The sequence below is a fragment of the Rhopalosiphum padi genome, chromosome 3 (genome assembly GCF_020882245.1).
Source record: "Rhopalosiphum padi isolate XX-2018 chromosome 3, ASM2088224v1, whole genome shotgun sequence".
NCBI lineage: Eukaryota > Metazoa > Arthropoda > Insecta > Hemiptera > Aphididae > Rhopalosiphum > Rhopalosiphum padi.
Genome location: NC_083599.1, coordinates 16903606 through 16916818, shown reverse-complemented (window position 1 = coordinate 16916818; position 13213 = coordinate 16903606). Strand labels below are relative to the sequence as shown.

The 13213-nt window shown below is 28.4% G+C and overlaps 1 protein-coding gene across 1 annotated transcript in view; it reads right to left on the bottom strand.

Moving 5' to 3' along the window:
• LOC132924433 (uncharacterized) overlaps positions 1-6872 on the bottom strand; it is a 50485-nt gene extending 43613 nt beyond the window's left edge. The window contains exon 1 of the mRNA XM_060988745.1: positions 6604-6872. Coding sequence (XP_060844728.1) covers positions 6604-6682 — 79 coding nt within the window. The 5' untranslated portion in view covers positions 6683-6872. The remainder of the gene's footprint in view (positions 1-6603) is intronic.
• Between the last annotated feature and the right edge of the window lie 6341 nt (positions 6873-13213).

Sequence of the window (13213 nt, the reverse complement as noted above, 5' to 3'; positions counted from 1 at the left end):
TTATAGAATATAATATTATACACGAATAGGAAATGCATTGTATTCAAGTGAAATTGAAAAAATCAATTTGAAATATATCAATATACATATTATACTATTATAGTCTATGTTCTATATGCAGGTATGTGTGTTTTTTATATTTTAGAGATAGTTATCAAAGAGGTATACGCCATACATGTACAATTCGAGTTGTGGTATATTCACCACTGCTAATATTAAATAATAATAATTTTAAAACACAATATGACGAATATTATTATACTGTAAAATCCCGTCACAACGAACTCCAGGGAACTAAACTTTTTTTTCGTTATAACGGAAATTTCGTTGTAACGAAAATTCGAATAAGCTCATTATAAGCCCTGCTTTTCGGCAGGGGACTTTTATAACTTTCGTTATAACGGGATTTTTCGTTGTATTGGTATTCATTGTAACGGAAATTTACTGTATTTATTATAATAATAATAATAATAATAAATAAATAAATAGTAATGCAATTTAGCGAATTCAAACTTATTGGATAATTATCATAAATCATTCCCACAACCCTGATCATCACAGTATATACCATGTGTATTAGGTATTAGCCATTAGGATATCATATTTTATGACAATTATACGTTACTGACATTAATATCTGATAAAAAACATTTTTTAAATTATGTTTTTTTTTCAGATAAACATTGTTACTAAGATGATATTACACACTAGCACGTATTGTCGCTCATTTTATATATAAATTTGATCGTTCCTGTTGGTACTCGGCGGCACACAATTGTCAAGTGGATGTATATAACTGAATTTTGAATCGTATTTAAATTTGTTGTCTCTATATAATATATTGCCGTTCACCTTAATATTTTTTTGAAGTTTTGATGACAAATATTATTTTAAAGTTAAAATTTGTAAACGAAAGTCGCTGTAAAAACGAGGCCTCGAAAGTCAATGCATCGAGAACGTCATGTTTTGTGAATTGTAATGTAAATATTTCATTATTCATCGTTTTCGTCATTATTAATTGGTTGACAATATTTGCGCCCGTATTTCGTAGGCAAAAAAAATCATTAAGTTGTCTTAACTTGGAAAACATTATCGTGAAAGCTTTTTTTCTGTGGATTGTAGACATCATTGCATGTATCTCTCTCACTGTCTAACAACTCTAACACCATGTATATAAATACTTATTATGTTATTATATAGTTAATAAATTGATTATATATAACATTATAACTATAACATATTAACATATTATGTACTTTATTCTGACAATGCATTTAATATTCTTGTAATAGTTGTTAAATTTAGGCATTATATGTGCCATGCAGGTTCAACACTATAGTTCTAATTTCTTTTGATAAAATGGTATTACACTTCTATCTGTAACGTATCTTCAGTTAATACATGCAATATTAAATATATATTGTAAAAATTAAATAATAATATATTTTATATATGTCTAAAATTTAAACTATAACTACTATTTACATGATTTATCAAAAGCAACATAATAGGTTCCTCTAAAGTTCCTCGAACAGTAATTAAATAATACAAGATCACAACTTTTTTTATAGGTATTGAAGTTTAAATTTGAAAACATTGTATACTTGGATAAAAATGTATGATTTTTCATTCGTAACGATTTTAATTATTTGGTTATTGTAATTTAAAAAATATTTATCGTAAAGATTTAAAATATTTAACTAATTATGTTTACGTATATTATTTATTTTCTATGCACAGTGAAATTTTCAACATATTTTATATATAATACCACAAACTTATTTTGCTATTTATACCGTTTACGATACATGGTGTAACTTTTACTTTAAAATTTATAACAATATTACATAATATAATATAGTATGGGAATTAAAATTAAAATTATTAGATCAATAAATTCGTTAATTTTATCTAAAATTAGTTTAAACCTACTTACTACATTTCTAATTAAAAACATAAATAAATAAACCTTGAAAACTTATATAAATAAAGTTATTATAAAATGTACTTAAAAATAGGAAACTGACAAACCGTCTCCATGAATTATTTTTCGGAAGTATATAATGATTTATTATTAAATTCAAATTTAATACTGTCATCACTGCATGACCTACTCAATGACGAGACACACTCAAAATCAATAAGTTGCCTAACCAAACAAAATATATTTACATAATCACCGCTTATATCTAGTTTTGATCACTAGGTAGATATTTTGTTTTCTCAGTTCTAAAATTGGAGCCTATGGCAATTACTCCAGTAACCCCTATACCCCTTAAATGCGCCTACTACTTTATAATTAATTATAATAGCATTGATAATTTATAATAATATTAACAAAGTACAAGGTATGTGTTATGTATGCTAATGAATAATATGTACCACTACACTGACAAAATATTAAATGTACCGCCTCATTACGCAATTTCTAAACTCTCGTCCTATATCTAACTCTAACTTATAATCGAATTTCACAAATTATTCATTCGGTTATACCATACCAATACACATCCTTTAACTATAATTATAGACATAATATTAACTACTTAAAATACTCTATATGGGTATTTAAAAGGATAGTGAACTAAGAGCCAATTTAAAAGTAATAAAATTAATGCACAACTAATTTTCCTAACCATTAAAGCTCTCACTTATCAGTTAAAAATATGAATTTGTACTGTTAATAAGTTCCGGAAAAATTTAAATTGCACCTGTATATAACATGCGTTTATTACGTTGTATCGATATTTATATCGATAACGTATTACAATAACGTGTGCAAATAATATATTCCAACGATATTATTTAGAAAACCATACCACGTATAAGATACATTTATCTTAGAAGCGGGAGAAGAATGCTGGTGCTTGCATAACTTGATGGCTTAAGGACTCAAAACATCAAGGGGTGGGGTGAGAAGGATTGTCTAATAATAAATCGACTCGCTTCATAGACAGCAGAAAAATAGACCTAGGAGGGGTGGCCGCATTGATATACCTTTGAATTTTCAAATCTGCACGTGTATCCTGGTATAGAATCGAACCGATGTATTCAAAATGGAATCCTATATAGTATGTACAAAATAAACAATGTAAAAAAACAAGAAGAGTTTATATGTGAAAACATAATGCATTATCCTTTTCGCAAATATAGTATGCGTGTAAAAGAAAGAAATAAAAATTAATATTTCTTTAATCTAGAACTCAACGCCACAACCACCACTACCACCACCCACGCTCATCCGTCGTTCATTCTCCGAGTTTGCACCTCCCGTGGATTTAAATTCCATTTCCATTTCCATATATTATATTTAAATATATCGTTTTTATGTATTTTTTTTTATTTTTTTGTATAAATATCAACATAATCGCTTTCTTCCAGTGGTGAACTTTCGTCGTATCTATACCTCATCGTTTCCGTCATCGGATATGCGGGAATACCGATAATGGATTGTTTCGTTTCGTCGAAAAATAATAAATAAGTAATTCCACCCCATCTGCCTGGCTTGTAGGGATAAAAGGAGAAGTTTTTCAATGTAAAAATTTCGCGGGCGTAGGGGTCGGATATCGCAGACTTTGAAGCACCAAAAATCACCTCTTGATCCAGAAAGACACTTAATTAGCCGCACATAAACTGACTTAAATTAACGATGATAGTAACAGTGAAAGCAATAGTCACTTACTTCGAAGTTTGATCGACCGCTTTCACCCGAATGTTTATCGGTTCTTTCCCAATACTGTTTGTTTACACACGCATCTATGCCGCGAGCACTCGTCTTAATTAAAATCGAACACCCTGTGATGTCCAATTATGATGAATCCGAAATGATAAAACTTATACAACTCGAAAACAGAAGACTAAGTTATTCTATATTTCATACAATTATACAATATACCTACATATGTATATCCACCTAAATGGTACTTATAATCTACGAACTACATTTATAATATATCAAAATCAATATACATAATAATACCTAATAAATGTATTTATAAAATGTTTCATCAACCAACCAAAGAGTATTTAAAAAAAAACGTATTTAAGTATATTTTAAAATTAACTACCTTTATAGCAAATAGTTTAATATTTAAATATATATGTATATATATTTGTAAGTCATAGGTAATAGATAAATAGCTAATGTACAATTAATACAGATAATGTATTTCGTTATAGTTGTATGATTTTATTCCAATTATTATTTACTTGTTATAGAGTAACTAATATAAAATATAAAAAAAAATAATTTTTAATAAAAGAGCTTCAGGTAAATAACTAATTACATATTATAGGTAATAATTAGGTATGTTATAAATTTATAATATAACAATCGCAAAATAATCAACCATTGTTTCATAGAGAATAGAACACACGTGTTTATCACTAGTTCTACGCTTTCAGACATACACAATAGTATCCACTTATTTAACTTATTTCCAATATTTAAAGTTTATCTTTTTTCGTTTTGTAGCAAGTATTACTCATACTTATCGCCCAACCATACAATACATGTCACTCAGTGAATAAATTCACCTAGACATCCCATTTCCGTTATTTTCTTTCTTCATTCTTGCTTTTATTCTAACGTCTACGGAGTATTTTTTTATTTCATTTTCGAAAAGAATTATCTTACCGAGATGACAGGTAAACATTTAAACCAAACATTTTACTAGAAATGCAATTAAAATTTTCTTTAAATTAATATTATATATAATTAAAAAGCATATCGATTTAATTATTATATTTTATTTTGAGTTGTAAACATTATTTAGCTAAAAAGTACATTAAGTTTTTAGTTTGTGTTAAAGCCATAGGTATAGTAACAGTAGTCAGTAAGTTCTAAGTATACCTACAGGTAAACTTTAAAATTTAAACACGCACTAAAAATTAACATTTTATTACTAATTTTGAGATTTGACTTTAAACTCCTTCATGTTTTTAAAGGACCATGAACAATATCGTAAAATAACTTCTGTAAATTAAAATATACTGATTACGCTAGAGACTAGGTAAATTTATTTTAAGTTACTTAATAAAAAAGACTTTCGATGATTGACGTTATCTGACTTTAGCATTTATTGTCGTGAAAAAAATATACTTTCCCACAAATCCCTACCAAATAACCTGTCAAAAAAAAAAATTGTTAAATATTCTTATTCTTGTTATTTATTTTTTTTAATTAGAGATAATTAATATACATTCACTAAGTCTTTCACAATTAATTAATAAAAATAATATGATATAAAAACAAAATGATTTAAGATTTTTGAATTTGTATAAAATATACTTTTATATGTTATACTTTTAAGTATTTGAACAATGCAATATCTTATATCCGTAGACAATATAATATTACAAAATGCGTATTTAAATGTATATTATTATTCTCGTTGAATCCGCATTTGATCATTATTCTACACCAGTAAACAAATTGCCTGTCTAAAAAGTTCATTTCAAGTTGATGTCAAGATCTTAGGGAAATTATATCGTACTACAATTTAAAGACTATTATTATGTATGTTTTCGAAGGAATCTTATGTCAAATGTATTTGATTTTCAAATCTGGATTGTATAACGATGATATTCTGCGATATTTTTATTAATATTTTATAATTACTTATTCTTTGGCCGATGTATGCAAATATACAATATTCCACAATTTTTTCAACTTGTTTATAAAGTAAAACATTGACGTTTTAATTTTTATATTAAAAATGTGATTGTTTACCCACTATATTTCATAAAAATAAAATGAGAAAAAAGTTCTGCGAACGACGCCAAATAAATATTATATTATATATTTTTACCTAGGCATTTATGTGACTCAACAAATGTCACATAAGTTCGCAGAAATATTTTTCTTAACCCAAATTATCTTTAAATAATGTGTTAGCTTTCTGATTTAGATTTACGACTTAAAACAACGAAATGGCTAAATAATAAATATCTCTACGGTCCCTTTGAAATTATCCCTAGAGATCATTCTCAGTCGCGTCACCCCTATCTGGAAAAAAAACTGTTTATTATTCGACGCGAACGATCGCGAGTTTTTCATCTTTATCCTTGGCAAAAACTTTTCACCATATTCGCTTAAAATTGTGTAGCGTTTATGAAATCTTCTGGCTTAAAAAAAAAAAAAAATAAAGGAAAAAAGGAAAAAAGAAACGTGTACCTATTTTATTCTCTAGATGCACTTCAATACTGCGCAGTATTATTAAACCTTCGTGTATACATATTCGTTCTTATACGGTTCAAAGGCGCGTCAATGTCTTTTACATTTTTAATAATTTGTTTCGTGCAAAGATTTAAAAACTCTTATACACTCATATATATATATACTTATATATATTATACAACAATATTTGTTTTTCGCCCAAACCACAAACTAAGCATGCATTAAAGTAAAGATTAACCTGTGTCAAAATGTTATATAATTTTGCGATTACCTATACAGCGTACACGTTGCCGTATTGCACACAGCAGTGTTCATACGCTAAACAGTTATATGGAAAAGCTCGCGGGAAACGAGATAAGTTAAATGACGACTACGACCACGACGCCGATAATACGTAATATTAATTTCATAGGTCTATTTCTTACCGTCGAGCGCGATCGTGCACGAGTAGAACAAGGAATAAAGGCCCAGAAGCAGCTTGGTGGTCACCGGTGACCGGGCCATGGCTGAAATCGACGTCCTCGGCGGTGGTCCGACGGCGGCGAAGACGAAGCTCTCCAGAGTCCGGACAAGAGTGTCGGCCGGCGAGTCGTCCCGCTCGGCTTCGGTGGCGGTGGTACCGACGTGTGCGTAATACGGCTGTCGACGGCAACCGAGTGCGTCGTCGGCGTCGGTGTCGGCGACTGCCGTCGTAGGCTATGATGCGACGACGGCGGAGGGATGGGATCCCGCTGCCGCCACCGCCGCCGGTTCGGTCCGGTGTCCACGTGGTGCGTGCCGCCCGAAATGCACCACCCTCGCCGCCGCTGCCAACGGTCGCCGCATGCCTCGTGTGTTTACAATAATCCTCCGTCCCCCAGTCTACCCACTACGACACACTCACACACAAACACGCGCCCCCGCGTGTGAAACGAGAATAAAATTGGAATTTGAAAATGTCGTCGTCGTTATTATTATCGAGTTAAGTTTCGAGACGGTAAAATACGTCGAAGTGCGATTTTTTTGTTGCGAGTTATATAACATTAACGTACCTATAAGCGCGTTAAAATGCAGATGGACTTGGTCACTGCGCGAGTCGTTATCCTATATGACCGCGCGACGAGTTAAAGATACATAGGTATATAACTATAATATTATTATCATTCCCAAAACGCGATTAATAATTATTGTTTTTTTTCGAGTATGATATTTTATTTTAAACAATAATTTCTAGGTCTCGATGAAACCACCCCGTTCCTTGCAGCATATACACCACGTGTTTTAATATCACCCATATTATAGTGTGTGTGTGTGTGTGTGTTTTGTTCGTCACATAATAATACGGCTGTTGTAGGTACCTCACCGAGGTTTTAATGCAACCTTCCGGTACCTACTCCCCCCCTTCTCGCGTGTGTGCTCTCGTACGTGGTCGACGAATGACGTCGATTGTACTTTTTGTTTTACGACTGTTGAAACGGAAACGCGACAACTGCCAGAGTATTGGTTTGCACTAACCACCTAGGGTGCGATTCGACATTCAATGGTTTTCTTTAAAACGTTGAATATCTATACAACTAAAAAATGCTTATTTATATATATATATATATGTGTTTACATGCGCCTAAATTAAAACCTGAGAAAATATAGTGGCACCACCAAACACCACCCTATTTGTACCGCTACCACGGATATGAATAATTAATGTAAATTGTTATCGATATATCAGTTTTAAAAAATATAATAATGTATTGAAATCATTTATTTTATAACTTAATCGAAGAATATATATATATGCTTATGGTTTTTCAATAATAATTTAAATAAAACAATTGTTCGTGAAATTATTATTACACATAGGTTGCAGTTACGATATTAAGAGAAAATAACAGATATTGTACAAGTATACTATACCTATAAGCCATGACGGCTTATTTTTTTATACTTATTTTCAACAAAATCGTGACCGATTAGTTAAATTACACTTGACTTGTAATTGAATTATAATTTTTAAATAAATGTTATTATACTTATTAAAATAAATTATATAAACAAAACACGAATTAAAAGACACTTAACTAATAATATTTTCTAAAATACTGTGTCTTGAATTTCATTACATTATTATTAAAATATAACCACAAATATCCAACATTATCGGTCGCTTAAATCATGTCGGCTATTTAGAGAGAATCGTTAGCGAAGGTTTCGCTGCATATTATTATTATTTTTTAATTAGGCATACAATTAGATATAAATGCATGTAAAAAATTATAAAATTAGATTGTAGTCTATTACTCATAAATTAAGCAATAACTTTTTTCTATCGGGATTTGGGATAAAATATTGCGGTTTATTTACTTAACATCCTTGAAAAATGTTTAATTGTGCTGCTATTACGCTTCTTAACGTTATCAATTAAGTGTTGATCTCAAACAAATATCAAATTGTATACCTTTTTTTTGTGTACACATTACGATAACATCCAAAGAACTTTAAAAATAAAAATACATTTTCAGTAGAGGTGATTATGTATTGGTACTAACGTGAAATTGTTCGACTTTCTATGACTACGATAACTTAATTCGCAAGTCATAACCGATCAAGTAGCCACACATGCAATAGAGCTGCAGAAACTCGAGACTTTTAAATTACAGTGATACAGATTTTCTAGATACATCAGGTTCTTTTTTTTATTACATCAGCTGGTTCTTTGAGATACGGATTTAACCATTTAACTATAGTATAATAATATCAAATACACTAGGTACAAACTTACAATAAAAATTAATATTAAAAATAATAATAACAATATTAGGTACTTATAACAGGCTTTGTATTGTGTCTTACGCGTGTCTTTAATAAAATAATAAGGTAAGCACAATTTACAACAATAAAGCCATTTCATTTTAATTGGTTTATGCACATTTAAGGTTTTGAATAATATGACCCTTTAATCAATTTTACTATACCATCAATATTCATTATGTCCTATGTTCATTCCTAGGACATATTATAAAATGAAAACATTAAATAAATACCCAGCATAGATTTGCTGTGTTAAATTATATCAAACATAATATTATCTTACATTCAATATTTGTACACATTTATATTATAACGTGTATAACCGATTATCTAACCAATTTTCAAATATTTTATTGTTTCAACTTTATATTTTATATACATTTTGTGTAGAAAATATATATAAGAGTATAAACAAACTTAATTATGTAATTGTAACTAATACAACCGCATATTTTCGTACCAGGCGTGGTGTGTAAATTGCATTAAATACTTACGCGAGCACTTACGGTAGTTAAGCCTACGCCAAATGCCCTTAAAATAATTCGATTATCTTTGAATAGTTTAAGTTAATTTTTCTAAGATTTCATCTGCTGTGCATAGTGTGAAATATTGAATGACTAACTTCGTTATTCGCTATCATTTTTATAGTATTATCCAGTAGATTATTTCATCCACTCTAAATCCACATATTATTTTGATTTACAATATTACACACTTTGTACTTGTATAGACTGTAATATTCTTAGCTATATATCAAGTTACTATAAACTGATGTTTAAAATGTATTTATTAAATTTAGTTTACTATGTATTAAAGTATATCTACTAACCAATGATCATATGTCTCGTTTAAAACGAGATTATCCCTTTTTGAGTACCGTGTCCTCTTGTACTGACAAACTTTGAACGGAATGATTTTTATTCAGTTTTTAGTCTATAAAACCAGTTAATTCTGTTATCTCCATATTATTATACTTAAAAGTATATATGCATAAAAGCAAAAAACCTGTGTAAGGAAAAAAATATTTTTACTGTTTTACATTATGTCATTATTTAAACCAAAAATTAAAAGTTGTTATAGAATAAATAATAGTTATTGTATAATGAATTTCGAGCTACGACTAAAAAGTTATCCGAAATAAACATGAGATATGATCTATATTGACGTAATCAAAATTTAAATATAAAAATTACTATCCAATTTTTGTAAGTTTTTTTTAGTGTTAAGCTAAAATTATTTGTCCCATTTTATTTTATTTTTTATGAAATATATAGTCACCCTAAGTTAGAGTGTAAAAATACGTAGGTAAAGTCTACCATGAATTATGATAATATTCAAAATTTCAGAATACACAACAAGTGTTTGTTATGAACAAATTACCGTTTTAAAATATTCTTCTCTCGACACTCAATAAAAATAAACAAATAAAAACTAATAACTCAACTGAACTATTAACTTAATTTCTTATAAAACAATAATTATTATATAATTCACAGCCATTTCGTAAAAATAATTACAAATATAATATTCACTATTCAGATACTAATAAAATGTAAGACTATCAGTTTATGATTTTTGTTATATTAATACTATTATAGTAACTAAAAGAACACCTTATGTCTTATAATACTTATTTAGTTAGCTCATGATTTTTAACTTAAAAATATTCGTAAAGTAAACCGTTTCAACTTTCAACTCAATATCATTATACATTATACATAATATTATAGAACAATAGGTAATGTATTTTTGAATTGTTTTATTGGACATTTGGATAAATTCTACAAATCTCAATAACTTTTTAACATTTAAATTGTCAGTAATATAATATCAAATAAAGTATTATAATATAAGTATCTACCAATATCCCAATAAAGTAAAACTCTGCAGTACCACTTACTCTTGGTTACGCATTATCTATAAATTAACAACAAAAAACAGTTGATTTATAATTGTTTATGCACTTTATATTTTTATTAATTTATTATTTGCTTTATCGTATTACCTCGTAGTTAATACGTACAATATTAATCATAAAAAACGTATAATTTACAATAATAATAGTACAAAATACATATTATGTATATTAATAGAATTTATTTAATCTGTTTAGTAAAATTTGAAAGTTTTTATTTTCGAGGAATCATTGTATTCACATTTTAATAAATAAAACTACCTTTACAAAACTGCATAATAGAATGTAGAACCAATTTTTAATGTCAAACAATCCATGTAATAAATAATATTATGACTCGTGACTTTGTCATGTTTTTATACATTATGGTAAAATGTATTAGAAAATAAAATAATATTTTTTTGTCACTCGTATGATCAGAATGAATTATTTACATTTTATGAATTTGTAAATAACAGTGAAGGGAATAATGAAGAGCTTCTTAGAAATCTTATTCATCATAATGAGTAATGACAGTGCGACGGTACGTGAGATAATTTGTTGAGAAGGGTGGCGGTCTTCCGGGAATTAGAGCATCGACGAAGAGTGTAAACTATTATTAATCATTTTCTTTTGCTAGCATTTTTTTTTAATTTCAATAGTTAACAACTTACTATAAGCTAACAACTAATAAGTAAAAATAATAAAATTAAAATACATTGAAATAATAATAATAATAAAAAAAAAATTTAGTATAAAAACTATAAATATTGAATTGAATTTGTTTTACTATTTGAATCATTTCACACTACGTTATTTATGAAATATAAATCACCAAATAATTTACAACAAAGCTATTTTTTATAATAATTCATAATATAATATAAATATATATATATATTATATAATATATAACATCGTGTATGCATATAATATATTGATGAATATTTCTTTATGAATGTGAAATTTATTTATTTTTATAAATTTAATAATATCCAAAATAATAATAATTTAATAAGATAGTATTTCATAATCTATCTATCCTATATCTTTATGTTTAATCAAATTCTATAATTTGATTAATTTAAAGTATATATTAATATAATAATAATAATATGATAAATCTCTAAGAATAGCTAATATTTATATTACTCTTCATACCTGTTTATTAATTTTTCAAACACTAAATTGAGTGTAGGTTTATAGTTAATTTTATATAAGCATCTACTGCATTTAGTATATGCAACTGTAGTGTTTTTGAAACAATGACAATGTACCCGTAGATATTTCTATGATACTCGTAACGGCATAGCATGGTTAGTAATAAACTTGTTAAAAATATGTGGTACTTAGAAATAATATTTTAGCTCAGACATGGTATAATATGTGGGATTGTATTATGGACCGACTAAAATGCATTTTTGCTACCCTCTTATATTTTAGGGTTAGTCTTAATTGAACTTTCCCTTGAACTATAAGACTAGATATACAAGCTATACCCAAGTATATCTACCCTATTGTTGGCCCGTTCTACGAGATTTTTAGATTTATATCGAGTTGTTATTATTTTTTTTTTTTTGCAGCGTCCCTACTGGGCCGGCATATGGCTACGTCCTACGAGTTAATTTTGTTTCGCAATCAAAAGTGACGGCGGCGTTATAAATCGTACGTATGAGCTCGACGGGAAGGGTTCCTATACACACTATACACAGCAGCTATCCGTACGACGCAAGACAGCGACAATGCCGCGCGTACAAATGCATTCAATATAGGGTCGCGGAATGTCTTCTTTTCAACTTACTCCGATAAAATCCAAAAGATACTAACCCCTCGAAAAGATTAAAAAAAAAAAACCATCGCATAATAAGGTCTCAATATTTTGATGATGAGGGCACATAATATATATGCACGCATATAATATACATATACAGCTGAATAATGGGGTGCAATCAGTCTGCAACCACAAAAAGCTGACAACGGCATTATAACTTTACCCATTCGTATATGTTCAAAATAGTACATTTGCAACGCGTAAATAACACATGATCACGTTCGATTCGTATTGATCTACCCTTATACCTAAAACGAGTATACTTTTTTTTTAACTACTGCTCACTCAAAACAATATTTTTATTTTTTTACAATTCAACAATAGGTTACAAAATAGTATATTTTAATATGTTTTCAAGTTATAAATATAGGAAATCAGCTTTATCCAATCAGCGGTAATATAAACTATATAGTATATATTATAAATTATACCATAACATTAAGAATTTAATATCACTGTAATAATGTATAATATACATAGAAGCTATTAAACCAACACATACAAATCGATTTTATCATAAACGTTA